Source organism: Aptenodytes forsteri, unplaced genomic scaffold (assembly GCF_000699145.1).
Source record: "Aptenodytes forsteri isolate BGI_AS27 unplaced genomic scaffold, ASM69914v1 Scaffold340, whole genome shotgun sequence".
Lineage (NCBI taxonomy): Eukaryota > Metazoa > Chordata > Aves > Sphenisciformes > Spheniscidae > Aptenodytes > Aptenodytes forsteri.
The window spans coordinates 1,161,201-1,183,837 of NW_008795441.1; the positions used below are offsets into that span (position 1 = coordinate 1,161,201).

General features: G+C 41.6%; 1 protein-coding gene across 2 annotated transcripts in view; it reads left to right on the plus strand.

Moving 5' to 3' along the window:
* UNC80 (unc-80 homolog, NALCN activator) overlaps nucleotides 1-22,637 on the plus strand; it is a 137,469-nt gene that overhangs the window by 40,281 nt on the left and 74,551 nt on the right. For both annotated transcript variants that reach the window (XM_009281068.1, XM_009281069.1), the window contains exons 19-25: nucleotides 189-403; nucleotides 936-1,042; nucleotides 1,551-1,650; nucleotides 6,478-6,650; nucleotides 13,189-13,401; nucleotides 17,811-17,946; nucleotides 20,484-20,617. In XM_009281068.1, the coding sequence (XP_009279343.1) occupies nucleotides 189-403; nucleotides 936-1,042; nucleotides 1,551-1,650; nucleotides 6,478-6,650; nucleotides 13,189-13,401; nucleotides 17,811-17,946; nucleotides 20,484-20,617 (1,078 nt within the window). The remainder of the gene's footprint in view (nucleotides 1-188; nucleotides 404-935; nucleotides 1,043-1,550; nucleotides 1,651-6,477; nucleotides 6,651-13,188; nucleotides 13,402-17,810; nucleotides 17,947-20,483; nucleotides 20,618-22,637) is intronic.

Sequence of the window (22,637 nt, forward strand, 5' to 3'; positions counted from 1 at the left end):
TTGAACAATATTGAGCATGCTGTCAAACTTGAGTATGTCCCACTGAGAAGAGTGCGTTTGGAATTCAGAATGAAACAACCTCAAAGAATAGAGAGGTCGGGAGGGGGCTGCGGGAGGGAGGCCTCATTCCCCTGAGTATCCAAACTTCACTGAAATGCAGTTCACGCTCTGCATCCCTTTTCTTCCAGTGATGAGCAAATCCAAGGGGCCGTTCTGGGACGCAAGGACTTCTGGCGAAAGATGTTCAAGTCACAGAGTGCAGCGAGTGATACCAGTAGTCAGTCTGAGCAGGACACATCCGAGTGCACCACTGCTCACTCTGGGACCACCACAGACAGGCGCTCCCGCTCCCGTTCCCGACGAATCTCCCTTCGAAAGAAACTCAAACTCCCCATAGGTAAATGTATGTCTCCCTATTCTATATACATATTGCATGTGCAGAGAAATGCAGATGGATATATCTGTCTTAAGAAATATTGCAACACAGTTCCTTACTGTCCAAGTATATTGTATATTCTCCCAAGGGAAGCTCGGAAATGCTGTTCTCTCCATTTTACAGATGGGGAACTGAGGCAAAGGGAAACGTAAGCAATTTGCCAAAGGTAACAGAGGATATCTGGGGCAAAATAGAATACTGAATCCGTGTCTCCAAAGTAGTAGGCTAGTACCTTAATCTCACAGCCATTGTTCCTCTCTGTAGAAGAGAAATATTCCAAATAGCATTTGATAGACAAAGAATATATCCTTTACAAGTCCCAAGACCTGGCCTTGCATGGTAGTTAATGCATGTAACATGAAAAGGTTGCCTTCCCCTTTCCTCCCATTTTCCCATACCCTGGCATGGCCACTTTGGAGAAATATGCTGCAGTCGCTAATAAATAGATTCTGCTTGGAAGCATTTTCAGAATTGTCCTGAGTGGCTTATTCTGCAACAGGGAACTGGCTGAAGCGCTCCTCCCTCTCTGGCCTGGCTGACGGGGTGGAAGATCTCCTAGATATCAGCTCTGTCGACCGTCTGTCTTTCATCAGGCAGAGTTCCAAGGTAAATGTGTCAGGTGGGATTGCAGAGAGCTTGGAAGGATAGGATCTGTCTGGTTTTAGCTGTCCAGGGAAACATTCTACTCAATATGGACGTTGCAGCCAATGAGACTTGGTCACAGAAGTCTTCAGAGTAGAGTACCATGGGAATTTGATACTGGACTTTTGCAGCTCACAGTGAAGACTAGGTTAAACCTACACTGTACTTGTCAGTCTGCCTTGGTTCACAGAGAGAGAAATGTAGGCTCTGTCAACACACTTAAGGTTTAATTGTTGGTCACGCTTCTCCTTCCTTCTTTGTGCCTTTACAGCCTCTTGCGAAAGACCAATCCTTTAAGCAGAAAGCTTAAAAGGTGAAGTGCTTCAGCGTACGTAAATCTGTGCAGACCCACATGTATTGCTATGGTGATCCACTGTGTTACACCCCTTCTGTAGATGCTTTATGTCTAAGCAAGGAAGACCAAGAGATAGTGGTATGGCGCAGCCTGACCCGGCCCTCTGTCTTTGCACAGGTGAAGTTTACCAGCGCGGTGAAGCTGTCAGAAGGAGGGGGGCCAGGAGGTGGCCTGGACAATGGGCGAGATGAAGAGGAGAATTTCTTCAAGCGTCTTGGTAAATGGCGCACCTGCCGAAGACACCCATCCAAGCTTCATCACACAGAAGAAAAAGATGGTTAGAAATCAGGGTTCTCGTCTCCTTTTTTCTTTCTTTTTTTTTTTTTTAACCTCTTTCTCTCTGTATTTTACCCCTTTCCCTTTTTTCCTGCTTTCTCCGTAGTTTTTGTATCCATTCTAGCCTTCTCCAACTTTTTAGTCTTTGTAACTGTTTTCTTTCCCTTCCTTCTTTCTTTTGTTTTGATTTAGAAAAAAACTCTAGTAAAGTCGATTTTTTTAAAAAATCAAGACTACCCAAATAAATTATGCAAATACAACATTTGGGCTATTTAAATCAAATCAAATTTGATCAACACACTTGAAAAATTAATGCTTGCTTTAAAGCACTTACTCAGTTCAAAATTAGGTGTGTAAATCTTTTGTTGCCTAATATAACAATGGGTGTTCCATCCGTTTTTTGTTTGCTTTTTTTTTTCCCAATTTGTGACCATTTGACAGTTTTAGCAAAGATCAGCACTGATGAAATGGAAAACCCTGCACAAACCTTGTTATAATTATCTCTTTTCTTCTGTGTTTGCATGTCTAGTGTCTACATACCATTCGTTAGGGATGCTGTCCCTTTTTCTTAGCACACAACATAATAATAACACTACTACTTTTCCTTTCCACGAAAGTATATTTAATTGCAATGCATTTTCAAAATCAGCAATGTTTGAAAAGTGCCTTTATGAATAATAGAAGGTTGTGATATATTCTGTTTTAAAATGTCATGCAGTCAGTCACACGCTCGTGTCCTCAGGTCAGAGCTCGTCCTTGTTGTCAGGGAGATAACCTTGTATCTTGAAGTTCTGTTACTGTTTTTTCAAGAAAACCCAACCCGACTCCCAAAAACACACAAAAAGGAGTAGATTTTCTTTTTCACCATGATTTCTGTAGCTTTACAGTATGTTACATTCTCTGGCATTATGTTTTTTATTTTCTGACATTACACTTTGACACTGCATTGTATGTATTTCACCATCATCTGTCCCAGACCTGCAGTGTAATGCATGTAAGACATTGTTCAGGCAAGTAATACTAGCAAAGCATAAGGAGCATATCTCACCAATGTAAACTGGTCATCATTCTACCACTGCAGAAACACTGGTGGTGGTTTTCAACTAGCTCCTAGGTGAAAAGTATCATTCCTTTAGAAGAAGAATACATCAGCCCAGCAGCTTGTTGTAGCCTGGTAGCGGAAGGTGAATACCCCCACAATGGAAGGAACTGCGTTGTTTTCTTCATCCACTACTTTGTGCTGAAGTAGGTGTGAAATACGTGCACCATATTTTCTCCCAGTTCTTACCGGGAACAAACAACAGAGGGGCAGTGAGATCTTTATAGACTGCCACAGCTGTTTCTACAGTGCTCATGTGAGATGTCCTTCATATTTTCTTGTAGAGAATGATTTTTTTTTTCATTTTGCTAGTGCTGATTTTATGCCACTGTGAGTTTGCTTCTGCCTAGAGTGCCCATGTTCTTGATTTAATGGCACAGATTTAGTCTTGGCCCTCTGAGCATCAAAAGCCTTGTTCAGTATGTGTGGCATATCTTAGTTCTATACAAAACTCAGATGACACATTAGTATTGGCTTTTTGAACTTTGGAAGTGTTGTCCATACTTCAGCCCTCTGTGAGTAACATCAGAATTTATGTAATTAATGAAGAGAACTTGAAACGTCTTTTACATGCCTGTGAGAGAAGAGATGTACATGACACGTACTTGGTTTTGACATATCCATGCATTAGAAATACCATAATAAAATAATTGATGCAATGGGTTAAAGACAGAGACCCTTGCATGGTAGTATGAGAAACAGGCAAATTGTCCAGCAATGTTGATGGGGAGGGTTGGGCTGTTGCCTGATCACTAACTGAAGCAAAGGGAGGGTATTTAAAGTTTATAAGGCAAAGTGTGACAGTTAAGGAAGTTGTGTCACCATGTCCACAAGGATCTCTGGTATGCAATGAAAGCCACATACCATTAGCAAAAATATTAAAGTGGTTGTACATGCCTGTGTGTGTATGTACTTGTATGTGCATAGTGAAATTGATGTGAGGCCTTTTCAGGGTGGGACGGTTTATTACGCAGTAGAACAGCAACGTTACAGAGGGCCTTCAAATTTCCAGTGCTTCTGTATCTTCCATAAAGATCAGCAGGTTTTATGTGCTTATGGAGAAGAGAATAAAAGCCTGTTGAAGGTGGATGGGCATACTATTAAATCCCTTAAGGTCTGATCCTAAAGCATTGTTTTGGAACCTATTTCTGCCTTCCCATTCTTGTCATTCATGATGCTATGCCATTACTTTGCTCATGCTTTTCCCATGTGGTGTTTCCTCTTGTGTTTTTGGGTCTTTTTAACATAATAGACCAAATTTAAAAGAAAACAGAGAGAGGAGAAATACATTACAGTAAAAAAAATAAAATATAACGTAGAATAATTTGTCATATCATTTTTGAATTGTAATCTTCATTGTGATATATCATCTAGACCACTGGAAATTCTGTGTTGGATATGTATGTAAGCATACGCGTGCGTGTGTGTGTGTATCTGTATGTGTGCATACGTATACATATATATACACATAAATATATGCACATTCATGCATAACGAAATGTTTATTTTAATGATCTTTTTACCTATACTAAGAACACAGCATATATACAGAAGTGAGTTACAGTATGTTTACATGGGACCCTTAACGTTCCTTCGGGCACTTACTGAAGACACTGTGAGTGACCATAGAAGTTGCCAGGGTGTTCAAGGCATACAGCACAGGGGAACCACAGCACATGCTTGCTCCAAGGGATGATCTCACATTCGCACAGGAAGCAACTGTGGGGGTGGGAGCTTGGGCATCCAGTGTCCTCCTATGTTAGGAAATGGTCTCTGCTCACTGGGTGACATTTTCTGCAGCGCTGAGTCACATTAACATTAAGCCAGTGAGGGCTCCCCTGCTTACAGCAAGGCTACTCCAGGATGGGCATAGTGGAGGACAGTCATCAGCTGCCTCTGAAGGATTCTCTTGCAAAACTTCGACAAAGTGCATGGCTGGGACTGCAGAGGACTGCAAAGGGCTGTAGTGATAGACTGTAGGTAGTACCACTGAGCCCAGATGGACAAATCGTCTGCTAGATCTTTATAGTTGGTGTTAGGGAGATGCCTTAGGCATGCCTTTCTGTATCAGAAAGTCAAGTTTCTGTTCTTTATCTCATACAGGCACAGCCCTAACAGGGCCCTGAATAGGAAACATTTGTTTGTACCTCAAGTGAGTTAGTGTTATAACAGCCATAGCAGGAAGGCTCAGATAGCATGGTACAGGCTATAAGGAAACAGGAGGAGTTGGAAGAAAAGGGTATTTGTGCCTGCTCATTTATGTAAGTGTTCTACCTGTTCTTTCTACTTTGTTTGTTTGTTCCATTTTGATGAAATATTTCCCAACATAGGAACATTTTGTTTACTGGAAAACTATGTACAGCTTCACTGGAGAGAGAAAAGCCACAGATGTCATAAAGAAGTCTCTTGAAATTTGATATACCTCTGTCTTCAGGAGAAAAGTGAAGATCTACATTGTCATTTTCTGTTGTGACTATTGTTTGTGGTACATAAGTGCTTTCCAAGTAATTCTGGGGAGTGCAATCTCAAAGGGACTTTGAGTTTCAGCCATTCTTCTTTCCTGAGGAAGGAGAAGTCACAAAGTCCTGTAGAGCTGACGTTTTGCCTCTTGCCTTTCAAATCCATGTTTAAAGCCAGTTTTGAATTCTCCACTCAGTGTTCTCTTCTTCAGTGCTTTATCCTTCAGTATTCTGTAAACTTATGTCCTTTCACATGTAAACAGGGAGAGTATTATGGATAAAGAGAAAAAGTCCAGAAGCTGACTGTTCTTGTTTTGACCAGCCACCTTGGCCTTGAAACTACTTTCCTGATTTCTCATCTGTGTCTTTCTACCACTCTCTCAACTCTGGGTACTGACTGCATAATGATCTTCTGCATTCAGAAGTGTTCATTCCAATTGGCAATGGGATTAGTTGATTTATCATGTGAACTCTATACATGGAGTTTAAAATCGTGCTTGAAAGAAGCCCTGGAGGGGGGTGCTAGCTTCATTTTCAAAAGAAACTCTTATTAGGGAGCTTTCCATCCCAAAGAGTGCAAGACACTTCAAAGGAGAGAGGCTGGAATGATGATGATACCTAGGCGTTGAGTCCAGTCTCACTTCGGGTGTTCTGATAATTGCAGAAGATATATGCCTAAAAAAAGGACAGCACTTGATTTCCACACAGAACATTTCCAATATTTGCTACTGATTTTTCTGTCCTAGTAGATGATATATTAATAAATTGATACATGAGGAATAAGGTTCATGCATGCTCCACTTTAAGGAAAACTTAGAGGCAATAGAGAAGTAAGATAAGAGATTATTCAGGAAAAACAGACAGTAAGCATGATGTTCTGTGTTAAAGAGGTGGGGAGGAAGGGCCATATTCTGGTTCACCTATGCTGGAGTAGATCCTGGGCTTCCACACTGAGTATGGTGGAATTGTTTTGGGCAGACATCAGTATGACCAAGACCAGAATCTGGCTTGCTGTACACCTATTTCATGAAAGTCATGAATACTGTAAAAATGCCCCTGTTATCTTCAAGATAGCGCATCAAAGTGAGGAAGGGATTTAGACCAAGACTGTACTCATCAGGGTTTTTGTACCACTTTTTTATTGGTGAGAGACTGTGTTCCCTTCTCCCTATCCCTCCCTGCATACCCTCTGTACTCTCTACCTCTTTAGGTTGCCATAGCTTTGATGATCACTTGACCTCCAACCAAGAAGGAGGAAAATCCAAGAATGTTGTGAACCTGGGAGCAATCCGCCAAGGCATGAAGCGCTTTCAGTTTCTCCTGAACTGCTGTGAACCAGGCACTATCCCCGATGCCTCCATTTTGGCAGCAGCCCTAGATCTTGTAAGTCATTCATTGGTGTATTTTTACCTGCTGAGTGAGAGCATGTGCATACGTGGTGGTCCGTTGTCATTCACTAATGCTGTTCATGCCCGCACAGAAAGCAGGTAAAGCATCACAGCAATGCCAACTGGTGTTGCTGTTATTAGGTGGAGTTTTAGCATGTGACTGGATGAGTATGCAGACAAAATGGGTCTTTTTTTATTACATGGCTCTCCATAACTAGATTATTGCTAGCGCAAAGCTTTTATTGTCAGCCTTCCAATTTTGCTCACAGCCATTTTGCTTCTGCTCCTAGTGTCAATAATAACCTACAGAATAAGGATTGAAGACTGGGTAACTACCTGGAGAGGCATAGTAATTCCACTCAAGAGTTCTGACAGAGTTATAAATACATTAAGCCACACTGAACTATTAGTCACCAGAGCCAGTCAGTGGGAAAAACTTCAAATGTCAGTGTGCATGCTTTTAAATGCAGATATTGCTATTTTGCAGATCCAAATCACAGAAGTGACACAATTCAGTCCCTCCTTCCTGACACTGAGGGACTCTTCTGCATCTCCCTCCTTCCTTTCCTTGCAGTTGCTGGTTTTTTAACAGCGCCTTCCATTTCCAAAGCAGTGGCCTTCAGCCTGTGGTTCACGGGCCAGTGGGGCTCTGTGAGGTGCTTATGTGACAAGCACAAGAGTGTGACAAAGACGGTTACGAAAAGCCAGCCAATTATTAGTAACTTCTCTGCACAGTGCTCTTCTACTTCCTTCCATAAGTGTTTGGATGTCTGCAAACTTAAAAAGATTGAAAGCCACTGCTCTCAAAGCATCTGCATCCTCTCTATCCCTTTGTCTTCCCACTCTTCACCACTTGCCTCTTTGACTGTCATACCATTTGTGCTCATATTCAGTTTTTTTGCTTGCTGCTGGAGATGCCAGGCTCATGGACTCTCCCATTCTGCTAGTGCTGTGCCCTGAGCTGTGCTGCCTTGTCTGCTCCATAGTTGTAGGGATGATACACTCTGTGCACCACGCTTTTACACGTTCTTCTTAACCTTGCATCCTTAGGCTGCAGATTCAAGCAAGTCTGCATTGATATTGGCCCAAAGTTGCTGTTGCTATCAGTTCACATCTAGCTCTGCTGTTTGGACTGGTCCCCATCCATCTTCCAGTAGACAGGTGTTTTCTTCACTAGTTCCCAGTCTTCCTGTTGGAGATTGTTGGCCCTCTGGCTGGAAGCTATGGAAGCAGTGGCTGATAGGGAAGCCTGTCTCATGCTCTCACAGTCAGAAGTGGTTCCTACCAGTCAGGGTTGCAGTAAGCTCAGAAGGTGGCTTGGGGAAATAGTCACTCCTGCCGTGTGTGCTGCACAAAGACAACTTCATTCTTCAAGGCTGCCGGGCTGCCACCCCATTGCGAATTCTAAACTAACACAAGGAATGTAAGGTGCGTGGGCAGGGAGGAGCTCATTGTTGTCAAGAATGTCACTAAGATCCTTCTGAGGGTGCAATACTCTGTGTGCTAATAAATCAGATGATAAAACAGGAGTTTGGGAATTATGTCCCTATTTTCTGTAAATGTCTTATTTATTTTTTAAATTTCTCGAACACTTAAGCCACAGACCAACTTACTCTGTGCCCGTGTATGAAGTCAACTGAAAACTACCAGAGTGAACTGTTTGAAGATGTCTGTTCCGACTTCCAGAGCTGGCTTTTACAAAATAGAGTTTGACTCTGTTTCCTTTCCGCTGAATGATGCAGAAAGCTTTGGTATCAGAATTTCTAGAAGGTCTGCAGCTAAAGATGAAAGCAGCCTTGTTCTAATTACAGATTTGGGAGACTTCTTACAAGTACCTGCTCAGCTGGAATTTTTGTCTACAAAGTATTGGAGATATATGGAAGTTAAGAAGTCACATGCACTGCAGGTTTCGAAAGATGACAGCTTGTCATCTCACTGTATTGCTTAATGGCAATGTATGCTGTTATGGAAAATTCCCACATTTTATGTCAATAGAGCACACCCAACAGAAAACATTCTGGTTTTTTAACTTCAGTTTTCAGGCTTTTGAAGTAATAGTTTGAATCAGGTTTGATGTAAATTAAAAACTTCTTAAGTCATTTTATCCAGCCGAGTTGCTATGGCAACCTTCAAAGAATCAAAGGCAAACAGCTCCAGTTTCAGTTCTTTCATAAACTTTTTCAGCATGCTTTTTCATGCAGATTTTTGAAATTCCATTCTTATACCGACTTCAAGATCTTTGATCAGCCTGGATGTTTATACAGGTTTGCCACAGTGATTTAAAATTAGAACAGTGAAACAAAGGCTGCATCCTTATGGAGGTAATGATTTATTTAGATATTAAATTGGGTGTTGCCTTAGTTTTAGAAACTATGTAGTTAACATATTTTCCCAGAAGCAGCATCCATCCTTGACTGAATTTTATAAAACTACAATCAATTTTGGCTTTGCAAACAAACATTCAATGACAATTGATAATAAGTTGCAGGCAGTTTCATCCTTATGTCACCAGCTTAAATCCAGACTTGGCAATAATAAAATTGATTTTCTTTTCCTTTTTAAGAAACTTTGGAAGTTGAAAGGCAAGTCATATGATATTTCAGTCTGTGGTCAAGTTTCGGCAGAGGGTTCCAATAAACCACTGTCTAGTATTGTATAAAGATGTTACCTAAAGTATCCTAAGTAGACTAGTGTAAATGACTCAGGTGGGGAAATACAAGCTTTCCTTTGACCAGTTTAGCAATGTGTGACACCTATCACAATTACACTTCTCCAATAAGAAGTGTGAGCTGATCTGTTCTAACATGTAAATCTCTTATCCTTGTTGAAATTCCATAATGGCACTGCTTTATGGTAGGGTTGTGTTTAGGAGGACCTACCAAGTATTGGGAGGGCAGAAGCAAAGTCTAAACTGCAAGAATACTTGCCAGTATCCTGACTCCATGTCACCAAGGGTTTTAGGCAGGCTCTGTTGTTCCCATGTGCCTGTTTCCATAGGAGAAATATTTGTTCATAGGAGGGCATATGACCTGGAAGGAAATCAGAGATTGCTCCAAACAGGTCCCCAGAATAGGTGACTGGGAACAGAAACAAAGGGCTGTGTCGTGGATTGTACTTGACCATTTTTAGATATAATCAGAGAGATTTGAACTAACATTTTTGAGGCAATTCTCCTAGACATTGGTTAATAATTTACTCACCTGTCTTCATATACCTGCTAAGCTACTTCTCATGCCAGACTTATCTTGTGGCTAGACAAAGCAGAGCTATCCAGTCAGCATCTTTTGACAGTACTTGAATTTACTTTGTTTACTCTAAAAGTCAATTGTTGCTATTTTGCTTTTTTCTTTTTCCTTGAAGAGACCAGTGGAAATGAATTTTTGTTCAGTGTCTTGCAGAGTATAAGAAAGGACACAAGAAAATTACCACTGGTTGATTAATGTTATAGAATTAATTGTCCTTGAAAACAAAACTGGACCTAAACACTCTGCAGTCATAAAACTCTGCAGAATCAGCTGTACTTGAACAGTGATGTGATGCTGTAAAATTCCAAATCCATTCTGTATTTGCTCCCTCCCACCCAGGTCATTGCTTTTGCTGTTATTAGTACAAATCAGGGTATCTGTTGGAAAGCTCCAATTGGAATACTTGAAATTTTGTTAAGAAAATGGTGGATTCTTATTCATGTCAATTTATACGGTACAAGAAAAATTTTCAAAAGGCAAAGCGGTATAGTAGGTCTAATGTTAAAAGTGGACTTGTGAACAGTTTCACAGGCATGGGCAGGCTTCTGAGAGTATTGCTGCTGTGTTAAGTTTTGACAGTGACCATGGTAACTTGTGTTCTTTTCAGCTACGCATCGCCTGCCTGATTCATTTCTCTCCATTTGTGATGTGTTTCTCTGTGGTGTGAATCCATCCTTGTCCATTCTGTCACATCTTCATCTTTCTCTTGCTGCTGCTTCAGGTTTCTCTCAGCCTCAGGTAAGCAATCACAGGGAGCTTGTGCCCTGTGATGTTCAGAAAGTCCTCCTTCATGCAGGAGGTCTTTTCAGTGATTTTTAATTTGGAACTCCTGCTCCAGGACACAGTCCTCCTCCTCTTCACCCCCCATCCTATATATCCTCCTTTAGTTATAGTAGTTGAGTACTTCTGTAATGTTTACAACATGTATCTTTACAAGATTCCTATATGCTAAGAAATTGTGACATTACCAGTGGTGAACTAAACCAGCAGGAGACTAAGGCTGGAGCTTCATCTTTTCATGTATGTCTCCATGGTTAAGGTTTTACTCTGCGAGAATAAAAGAATAAAATCCTCAGCTATTCAGTGTTGCATATTGCATGTGGGCAACAAGTAATTTGTAATGGTTTTTCCAGGTGCTAGATATTAGTTTTGTTCCTGGTTGTCAATGACTGTCTGGCTTCAGATTTCTGCCTTCCTCATCAGAACATGGGGCCAGCTTTAATGTTCTTATTCAAGAGAATTGCTAAAAGATTGCTATTCTCTTCCAACATTTGAATAAAATATGAGCAAAAAGCTGCAAACGGATGTTGTGTCAGGAAGCAATCAACATATATTTTCTTGTTAATGTAGACAAAACATAATCTTTTTTTTTTTTTCTTCTTGCCAGTCCCCTAAAAGGCATGACTTTTTTCAGTCCTGTTGGTAGTAACTTCTGGCTGTAAGTTTAGCTGCAGTACAAAATTTCTTAAATCAGTTCCCAAACTTTTGGAGCATTGGTCCAAAATTGCTTGCTTTCAACTTTTGATTAAAGCACTATTGGAAGTACTATTTAATAATGTTCCACAGACCATCTTCCATGGTCTCAGGGCCCGTCTGCTATTTATAGACCACAGATGAGGAACCTCCCCTTATAAGTGGATGCTGATCTGTTTAAATTATCTCATTAAAGCTGTCAGCATCTAAATGTGTGGAATACACATGTTTGTGCTCTGTGAAATCCCTGTTAGGGAAGCTTTCAAAGCCAGCTTGTAAATTGTGGACATTGTTGTATTCTTAGTTTTACAACCTGCTGGCCACAGGGGTTTTTGCTTGTGAAAATTACAGGAAGAGAGGGGGAAAATTAAATGGAAATGGGGAGAACCATTTGGTTTTAGTCACTTTCCATGTCTGTAAAGATGTTATTTTTGCAGAGTTGTAGGCTGCTGGGAAGAAATCTCCTTCCTGAGTCTAAGCTACCCTTTTGGAAGGAAATTACAGTGTCCATTTTTGAACATGTTTGAGAGTTTCAGAAGCATTCTTTATTGGTCTAACATGGATCCTGCTGGGCAATTTAATACAAAGATACAATCAATATCATTTCTCCCATTAAAGAAAAGTGCTCTTCCAAGCTGGGGGCAGGAGGATTTTCCTCTGGAAAATAATCAATCACTTCAAAACTCGGCTGCCTGATGTTAAGTTTCAGTACTAAATTGTCTGATGCTTGGTAAGGCCATTGAAGTTAAGCCAGCAAAATTTTGTTGACTTATGGCAGTAACGGATTTCACTCTCCGTATCTGCTTGTTATAAGTGCAAAATAACATTCTTCCTAGTTTCAGCAAGCCTCCATTCATGCTTCCACCCCGAAGATGCGCAAGCAGAACTTAACAAGACAAATGCTAGGATTCATGTCTCCATGCTGCCATTTGCGCTTGCAATTTTTGCAGCCTTACTGGCGAAGGTGAAAAGAAAACTTGACTTATTCCTCCAGCAAAAGTGTCAGATGCACGCCTCTGCTTTTTGGCAGTTACATGGTTTCTGAAAGAAAGGATTACTGAGAGGTACCAAAACAAGGTTGACTGAGCAGGTCCAGAGGAGGGTCACAAAAATGATCAGGGGGATGGAACACCTCTCCTATGAAGAAAGGCTGAGAGAGTTGGGGCTGTTCAGCCTGGAGAAGAGAAGACTTCGGGGAGACCTCATTGCAGCCTATCAGTACTTAAAGGGGGCTTCTAAAAAAGATGGCGGCAGACTTTTGAGCAGGGCCTGTTGTGACAGGACAAGGGGGAATGGCTTTAAACTAAAGGGGGGTAGATTTAGACTAGATATAAGGAAGACATTTTTTACACTGAGGGTGGTGAAGCACTGGCACAGGTTGCCCAGAGAGGTGGTGGATGCCCCATCCCTGGAAACATTCCAGGTCAGGTTGGACGGGGCTCTGAGCAACCTGATCTAGTTGAAGATGTCCCTGCCCATGGCAGGGGGTTGGACTAGATGACCTTTAGAGGTCCCTTCCAACCCAAACTATTCTATGATTCTATGATTCTATAAGTTTATAATGTGGCTCTTTCTGCCCCTCTAGTTGTTGGACTAAGCATAACTGTTCAGTGTTTATAAGCCTTGGTTTTATTAGCTCAAGAGATGTGACTCAAGGCAGAGATCCCGGTTTCAGACTCTGATGGAGAGATTGCTCAGTCTATGTGACTGCATGGCAAACTTGCAAAGCAATTGATTAAAGCACAAAATCCTCTAATGTTCAGAGAGTTTTTCCAATGTATTTGTATTCAAGGTGATTTTTTGCAAACATTTCAGGAAGCTCCTGTAGTGGCGAGAGCAGCCCTGTTCCTCGAGTGTGCACGCTTCGTTCACCGCTGTAATCGCGGCAACTGGCCCGAGTGGATGAAGGGCCACCATGTGAACATTACTAAGAAAGGCCTGTCTCGTGGGCGTTCTCCTATCGTGGGCAACAAAAGGAACCAGAAGCTGCAGTGGAATGCAGCTAAGCTCTTCTACCAATGGGGAGATGTAAGTATTTGTTTCTCTTCTACTTACATTAAAAAATATACCAAGATGTAAAGGTAATTAGATCCTATGCAGAATTTCAGTTCCAGTAAAAAGGGGACTTATAAGCCTCCCTTTCAACTTGCACTTCACAGCCTGCCAGGGTCAGCTTTTCTCCTAATGGAAACAGACTTTGTTAGGACGTAATGGTGTCCCCTTCCTTCCCTTCCCCCTGCTCTGTTCTCTCTGAGGATCTATTTGGTCCACTCTCCTGTTTCCAGCACTTGTCATATGTGAATGCCTAAGGAAGAGTAAGAGCAGGGGGTGTGATACTACTTGCTTTTTTCTAGCTTCCAAATATTTTTAGCCCAGGGCTGCTTGAGCTAGATGTGGTGCTGTATATTTAGTAATGGATTTCTCTTTGACATACTTGTTCAGTCTCTCTTTGCACCCGTACAAACTGTTAGCACTCATCATTCTTTGGCAGGGAATTCTACGGGGCTACTACATGTCATCTAAAGAACTGCCTCTGTTTATTTTGAGCTTGGCTCCTTCAAGTTTTATTTGATCGTGATCTCTTAGCATACATGAACTAGGCAATTGCCCTGTCTGGCCCTGTCAGTGCTGCTTGCAATTTCTTTGGAAGCCCACCAGGGTATACCTGCTGAAGGTCTGATGCTTATTGCAAGTCATTTCACACAACTCAAAATAGTGGGAGAAGTTCCTTTGACCTCTATGGTGCCAGTTACATATGTCTATCTGGAAGTGAGCTTTGTGCTTCTCGCCTCTTTTCACAAAACCAGAGATTTTTACAGTGAGAATCATGAGCCAAAAAAAAGAAAAAGACATAAAATCCAAGGCTCAGGGGAATTTGAAAACCATGTATTCTGTAGTCTTGGGGTACTTACATAAGCCATGCCAAAAAAGCCTTGCTGACCCGTATTCTCCTAAGTTAAACCAACACACACTTCTCAGTGGAGCACATTGTAGGGAACCTTGAGCTAGTGCTGACCGTGTCAGTACATTCCCACCGCAAAACACAGCCCAGGGGGAGAACCTAGCTTGGGTTTGAGCACCCAAGCTAATAAGCTTTGTCTCTTGGCAGCTCTCCTCCTTCCATTTCTGAAGCTAATTCAGGGAATGCTACCTGGGCACCCTACTCTCTGTTATGTCTCAAACACAGCTGACTATCTTAATAACAGCACAGATACCAAAGTTCCTTGAAAAAGTACGTAGTGTGAATGTATTTGCTTCTATATTTCATGAGGTCACCACCTTAGTCTAACCCCTTTGAGGAATCCTTCCAAGTGGAGAACATAAATTACATAGTCCTTGTATTTTTGCATGCATTGCTGACAGTCAGGACTATCCATCTGTTTGTGGACTCTATGCCTCTAGACATTCATTTTCTTCAGATCCTAACAAAATGGGAGCAAGCAAGTCAGTAACCATTAGAAGCCAGTTAGATTCCCCATCAGCTGCCATTTTTAGAAACTGAAATAACCTGACCTGGAAAAAGTCCAGGAAGGTTTTCTTTTAGAAATGTTAAAGTACCACCATATGATGCAAGATCACAAGAAAGGAGCCAGGGAAATCTGATGGCAAGCAACTTAGCATCATTTTCTTCCCCTTAACTTTAATGGCATCATAAGGCATATCTAGATCCATTGTCCATGGTAGGAATGGCACGCGTTTGCTAGATGCTTAGGAACATGCTACCATGGCACGCGTTTGCTAGATGCTTAGGAACATCCCAGAAGAGAAAAGCATTACTTTTACCTTACTGTAAGGCAGGAGAAGATTTGGAGAGTAGTCTTTACCATGCAAATTTCTTCTCTTTTTACTGCAAGGTGTCCTGCCACCCATGAATATTTCTGTTTCTTCTCACTGGAGGCTAGGACAGTATAGTTATCCACAGCATCACCAGCCCCCAAACAGACTCATGCTTTAGGACTGGGCTGCACCTAGCACTGCTGAGGTGCAGTTCCTTTATGTCCTTTATGTTGAATGCTGGGCAAGGCTGGTCCTCTGGCACTGCTTTTACCTCCCAGAAGCTATTTCAGATGAAGGTGGCTGGAAGCATAAGCGGCAGCCACCAGCCAAGCCTGTAGGGCTTGGACCCTGCAAGCTGTGCTCCTCAGATGACCGCTTTTGTTGGCTCTGATTCCAACCAGATAGGCTGAACCGTGAGGAGAAACAGCTTTCTGTTGCTGTAGTACAGGAACCTGCTGCAGAACATGCTGCTGTTTCTCTGCGTTAACCTGCCCATTTCACTGTGGGCAATATCAGCATGAAGGGCAATGGACTGTGCACTCACATAGCTCCTAAGCAGCTCCAGTACCAAGAAGATGGGATACCTCCCCCAGCCCATCTCTGCCTCCATGCTACCAGATCCTTGTCAACACTACAGCACACCATCCTTGCTGCTTGGTGGCAGCAGGGCTGCTGCTCTGGAAGGAAGATCCTTGGACAAAGAGAAAAGAATATATTAGTCTCTGAATGCACTGAGGCCTTGTTCTGTTTTTTTCTTGCAGTAAATAAGGCTGGAAGTTTGTGCTAATTATGGATCCTTGCTTGTCTGTCATTGCTCGCTAATTGTGATATACAGTGCTATTGTCAAAGTTTAGTGAGACCAAGAATGAACGTAAAACCTTTTTTCCCCACCCAACTCCTTTAATTCAGCCTCCCTAACAGCCATCAGAGGATAACAGTGTAAACCCTTTCCACACCAGGTGGGATTTGGGCTGCCTGTAACAGTGATGAGCCTATTGAATCATGCAGTATCACTTGCTATGCTGCCTTTTTAAATAATACAATGTTAAATCTATTCTGATCCCGTTAGCCTGTCACTTCCTTTGGCTTCTTCTGTTAAGAGGCATTTTCTTTTAATCCGTGGCATGCTCTCTGTTTGCTAGGAAAACCAAGGATAATTCATGCAGATAATACATGTTAGGAATTCAGTGCTCATTAGTTAGGATGCTGTGGGATTATGTATGATTACTTTAATATTCGGGTGGACAACACAGCATAAATAATATGTGATAAATTACTGATTTGTGGAGAGGCAAGCAGAACATTTCTTCCTTTAAATGCCTGAAACATGAAAGGGGAAAAAAATTGTGAGAGATGTGGAGTTTATTTAGCAATGTGCAGGCTCACAGGTAGCTGAGGTTGGCAACTATTTGCATCAGCTTGCAAACCACAACAATACCACCTTATTCTCTTTGTGTAGCAGAGTCTATGCTCTTCATTGTTGCTGGATTTCACAGGAACTGCTTAGTAGCAAGGAAGAAGAGCCTTACTAATACCTGTTTGTGACTCTTTATCTATTTCTGCTTTGCTTCAGCTGAGACAGGAAAATTATGTAGTGCTGGCATGACCATCAGTGCTGACTTGTAGAAGATTCAGAAATCCTCTGTAGTATCTTTCTCTGAAACTATCCCAAAACCAAGGAGGCCAAATGGCAAGTGCTGATGAAAACTCAGTAATTAAACACATTTCCTCCCTCACAAAGTGATGATATCACAGGATAAAGTTTTACTTACTTGTCTGTGTTCTCTTCACCTATCTGCAGCAAAGAAAATGAAGAAAATCCTTAAGAGCTCTGAAGTGTCTTAGCAGGAAAGCATTCTTCTTGCTAACACACCCTCATCTGTAGCTTTGCTGACAGCACCATGAGGGCTGTTTACTTGCTGATAATGATGCTGGCAAACAGCCACAAATAAACGATCAATGCCTTTATGGAGAATGTAACAGTATTCAGTGGAAATCTGTCTGTCTCTGTTCTCTACATGGATCCCCTCTACACCATTGACCATGCACCTTCCCAGCTTTTATATGCATATTGTGAGCTTATTTTTGGAAAGTGCATCAGGCAGTCTCTCCTTTAAAGATGGTAGCAGGATTTCCCATGGGCATTCAATGGTTTTGTGGAGGAAACAGGGACTGTTACGGGATTCCTAAGTCACAGGATAGTTTCTTAAACGGAGTTTAAGTTCTTAAACAGTTTCTTAAATATTCTCAGTAATCTCAGACTTAGCAAAAAACTGGCACACATATATCAAGGGGAGAAAGAAAGTGGAAGAAATTCATACAAAATAATGACCTAATCTCCTCCTGCCTATCATGTGCTGGTTTGGGGATTTTTTTTGTTATTTAACCAAATCTGCAAAATTTTTTCATCCTGAAATTTGACAGTGTTTGCAAATTTTGGTTGGAAAAAAGGGGGAAATAAATTATGGCCTTGGTAGCAATTAATCTTCTGTCATCCCTTTCTCTACTTCACTGCATTTTGAAGACAATAAAAATAAAGCCCGGACATTCTGTTCTGGCTGAAACATCTCCACAGCCTGCATGGGGCAGAGCCCTTGACCACCAGTGAGTTGGGCTGAAATTCTCATCTCCTTGTGCCTTCCCTTTCTCCCTGTCTGCAGGCAATCGGTGTCCGCCTCAACGAGCTGTGCCATGCTGAGAGTGAGAGCCCTGCCAACCTGCTGGGCCTCATTTATGATGAGGAGACCAAGAGGCGCCTGAGAAAGGAGGATGAGGAAGAAGACTTTTTAGATGACAGTAAGGAGACTCCCTTTACTACAAGAACCCCGGCTTGTAAGAACCTCTGCTTTAGGAGCACTTAATTTTTCTTCTCTTTTCATCCTCTTGCCACCCAGCTGTATTTCCCAGTCCCTCACCTTCACCCCAGCTTCCTCCCCTGTTCTTTCCGTGCCTGGATGTACAACATAACAGATGGGTAGCAGCACTGAGAGACTTTGAAGGAAAAGGAGGTGAAACCAGGCAGTGAGTTGCAATTCCTGGCAACTGCAATTATAAGCAGGGTACTAATTTCTTGAGTCTTGCTGTCACCTGAGTGCCAAAAGTGGTTCAGACTCCCATTCTTCCCAGTTATTTCTGCCAAAATATTTGTGTAAGATCAGCTGCTTTTCTGTTTCTTAACATTGAAGAGTCATCTCCTCACCTGATGTGAATTGGCACAGCTCTACCAAAGGCTTTTAAATCTTGACTTCAGTATGTTTGCCTGATTCTCAGGCAGAAATATAGCACAGTGGTATAAAAAGTATCATTAAAAACCTGTATAACAAGAAGATGACTAAAACGCACACATTTGTGTGTGTGTGTACATAAGGGTGGGGGGTGTGTCACAGATCACTGATTCTGAAAGTCTAGATAGGCATGCAAATTATAACACACCCTGTGAATCAAAATACATTAAGTCAAAACATATACTGTTGTAGGTGTAGGTGAAGGTGGTAACAAACATTATGTCCTCTCCAGACACCATTTGTATATACGTGTGTGCTGTAATGTACCGGTTCCTGTGTACATGTACTGTTGTTCGCCATTGGATGTAGTGTGCTAGCACTGTTTATGTATCTTCTGGTTTCTTTTTCTGTGGTTCTGGGTTTGTTCTTATCACTGCATAAAGGCCAGCTCTGGAGTAGAGAGGAGTAGGTGGGAGCAGTGAAATGGCATTTGTGGGAAATTATCTCAAGAGAAAGTATTGTCCCTAAGCTAGACCTTCACATGTGCCACTGTGGTGTGCCAGCGCTAGCAGCTACATGAATGTGGGTGGCTGTTCTGGATATTTTATTGGCCCTTTAAGAGATATATTCAAAGCAGGAGAGTGCACCCAAAATTTTCCCTCTCCTGCACCATGAATGACTTTTGAAAGGTGAAGAACAACTGCATTCCCATGACTAAGTGACAGAATAGTCTTTCTTGTCCCTGTTCAGCCACTGATAAGGCACTCAAAAGGGGATGAGGAGATGCTTTAAAAGGGTGGTCTAAGACAAGCAAACAGAGAGAACAGGTTGTGGTCTAGAAAGCCATGTAAAAGTTCAAGTACTCTCCTGAAAGCCAGGGTCTGAAAATAACCAATCTGCATTCTTGCTGAAGGCACAGACTTTTCAAAAACTGCCCTGTATGCTGTAGGGAATAGACTGAGGAGCATAAAATATGCAGTTAGATATTCCATTACACTGTATGCCTCATCTGTATTTGATAGTTCAGATTATTTTAGTCCCTAGAAAGTCCATAATTTGTTACTGGTAATGTGTACAGAGGAATGAGCAAGTATCACAGAATTAATCTGGTTTTAGTGATCCCTGCAGCATCCTTTCACTTGTTTGGTTTGGACCGTTTCTTTGCAAAAAGTAATTGGATCATACATGGTGGAAAGCAAGTGAAAACATAAATCTCTCTGAAATGTATGTAGATGGTAAAATCAGGCACTATTAAAAAATGGGTGTGGTTAGTTGTTGTCACAACTAATTTTTTTATTTACTTTTTTTGCTGTCCATTATCCTAAATAGTATTTTTCAAATTGGTAAAGCACTGAAGAATCCTTCATACTTTTCAAGCTTTGAATGGCATTAGATGGGTTACAAAATGTAGGGCTTTTGAAGCTGATTGTTTAGATTCAGTTGAGACAAAACTTCAAGTATTTCAATAATCCCTCTTCCCTTTCCCCCTTTGTTTTAGGTTAAGCATTTGAATGTATAATTTGATTAAGCAATTTGGTTTTTTTTTTCTTGATTATCTCTAAATAGCACTTGGATTCTGTGCACAAAAAAGAAGCCTGACTTCAAAGAAGGCCATCTTTTCCAGTTATCAGGGTAGTAATTAATAATAGGCATAGTACCTCTTTGCTGGCTAGTCATAATTCCATGTACTTTGAGAAATTTTCCTGTATTTTGAAGTGGTTCTTTTCTAGAACTGCACAAGATTTGGCTGAATGCAAAACTGTAAAGGGGAAGAAGGGTATCTACTTCTTAATCTGTGTTTACTTTAAATGAGGTATATACAAAATGCTGTAAGATCATGTTAGTTTAGTAGATACTTCACCATAATATACTATAATATATACTATAGTACACTATAGCATGTTAGTACTATTGCATGTGCTGGTAAATACATGGATTGATATTTGACTATGTTCCTTTTAGTGTAGGAAAAGTAGCATAGATAGAAGTCTGGGTTTTCCTCTTTTTTAGTGCAGCTTGAATTGTGCACCATATGTGAAAATGTCCATCACCTCTTGGTTCCAGATTCTGTATCATCTCCTTGCTCACCACAGAAATATTTTTTCCTAGGCACTGTGAATCCTACCAAATGTTGTTGTCCTTTTGCACTGAAAATGGCAGCCTGTCAGCTTCTCCTGGAGATAACCACTTTCCTTCGAGAGACCTTTCCCTACATGCCCAGGCCACGTACTGAGCCTCTTGTGGTAAGTGGACAATACACATTGGAGAGGGAGCCGTGCCCACGGAAGTCATTGTGCTCTGTGCCTGTCTGAGGAGAGGTAGGGTGGGGTAATAACTCAAGTGGATCTCTGATGCAGGGAGAAAGGAGCCCTTGTCTGGTGAATAGAAGATGGGCAGGGCACATCAAATGGGTTGATTAAGAAGATAAGACTGTGGAAGCACAACATGACCTGGAAGTTGAAGAAAGTTTCAAAACAGAGAAGAGGGCAGCAGATGGATAAAGAAACTGAGTGTGGGGGACCTGAGAGGTGTGGGAGATGGACTGCAGGAGGTGACAGCTCATGTGCTACTGAGCTGATTAGGAGGTCCAGTTGGCAGAGAACTGAACAGGGCAGTTAGGAGAAAAGGAAGAGGGTGGTTTACAGAGAATTTGCTGGAGCTTAAAAGTTGCAGAGTTTTGGCTTGGGTTAGAAAACAGAATTGAAGGGACTGGGGGAAGAAAGGAAAGAAACGGAGACGAAGCAAGGAAAGATATAAACGTCAATGAGACTGAGAGGCACAGGCAAATCCTGGCATGAATAGTAAGCTAAATGACTGATTAGGTGGCAACTAATTTTGTGAATAGCAGAACCCATGAAACCTGATTTCCAGTGGTTCAGTCTTGTGTGGATTCTCTTATGTCTAATAATGCAGTTTAACATTGCCTTCAGCCTGTTGTTTCACAAAATACACAGGCACTCAGTTATCTTTTGTCAAATTGTGTAGAAGGTGACCATCAGCTTCAGAGGTGGTTAACATGGAATGAGATGAGAATTGAATGGCAGACATGCAGTTTCATCTTTTAAGCCTAATTTCTTTAGGAAATCAGGATAAAAATTATAAAGAAAGAATGAGAAGTTTCCAAGTGAACATGAAGGATTTAGGCCTACTATTCTGGTTTTTGTTAATGACAGACTGAGGTCAAATTTTGCTGATAACAATTGTGCTTGACAGGCTGATTTGGATGTGCGTTATTGTAATTAGGTTCTGAAATTGGTTTCAAAGGCTGCAGATGACCTATGATGAAGTGTCTCAGCCCCCAGGTATGCAAAGAAGGGCATTTTTAAAAACAGGGATAAATTCAGCAGGAGTCTTCCTAAACACTTTGTTGATATTTTTACCATGTAATAAATGACTGCATCCAAAAGCAGGATAATACCAGGGTTTAGAATTCATCTCAGTAAAGTAGTTAGGCTTGGAACTAAGAATATGTTGGGTAATGAAGGTCAACAGAAATTTTTGCTTTTGTGCCAGATAGAAATGCAACTGATTAATAGCTTTTCAGACTTGTATATGGGAGAAAAGGAGGAGGAATTATTCTGTGATGCGTAGGCAGAAGAAACCTTAAGGTCACATTATGCAAGAGCCTATTAGAGAAAATGGCCACAGAGTGCTGCTTCTAACTTTGTACGGGGAGGGGGTAGAGCCAACAACACTCCAGATTAAAATACTAAGTCTCTGTATTTATGGAGTGATGCTTCCTTTCCAAGAGAATAAGGTACATAATGTTATGGTCCATAAAGCTGAAATTCCAGTAGAGCAAATCTCATTTCCATTGGTGTTTGCAGGCATACCTGTTCCATAGATATGAGCACAGACTTAGCAGCCTCGAAGAACTGAAACGTTTGCAACTGAACTAGTTGTGGTGAACCAGTTTAACTACCCACAGTCCATCCAGACTTACCAGGCCAAGGGCATGAGCACCCTTACCTATGTTTGAGTGAGGTAGGCAGTCCTGACTGCCTACCAGAGAAGGGCAACGAGGCTGGTGAGGGGTCTGGAGAACAAGTCTTATGAGGAGCGGCTGAGGGAACTGGGGTTGTTTAGCCTGGAGAAAAGGAGGCTCAGGGGAGACCTCATCACTCTCTACAACTACCTGAAAGGAGGTTGTAGCGAGGTGGGTGTCGGTCTCTTCTCCCAAGTAACAAGCGATAGGACGAGAGGAAATGGCCTCAAGTTGCGCCAGGGGAGGTTTAGATTGGACGTGAGGAAAAATTTCTTTAC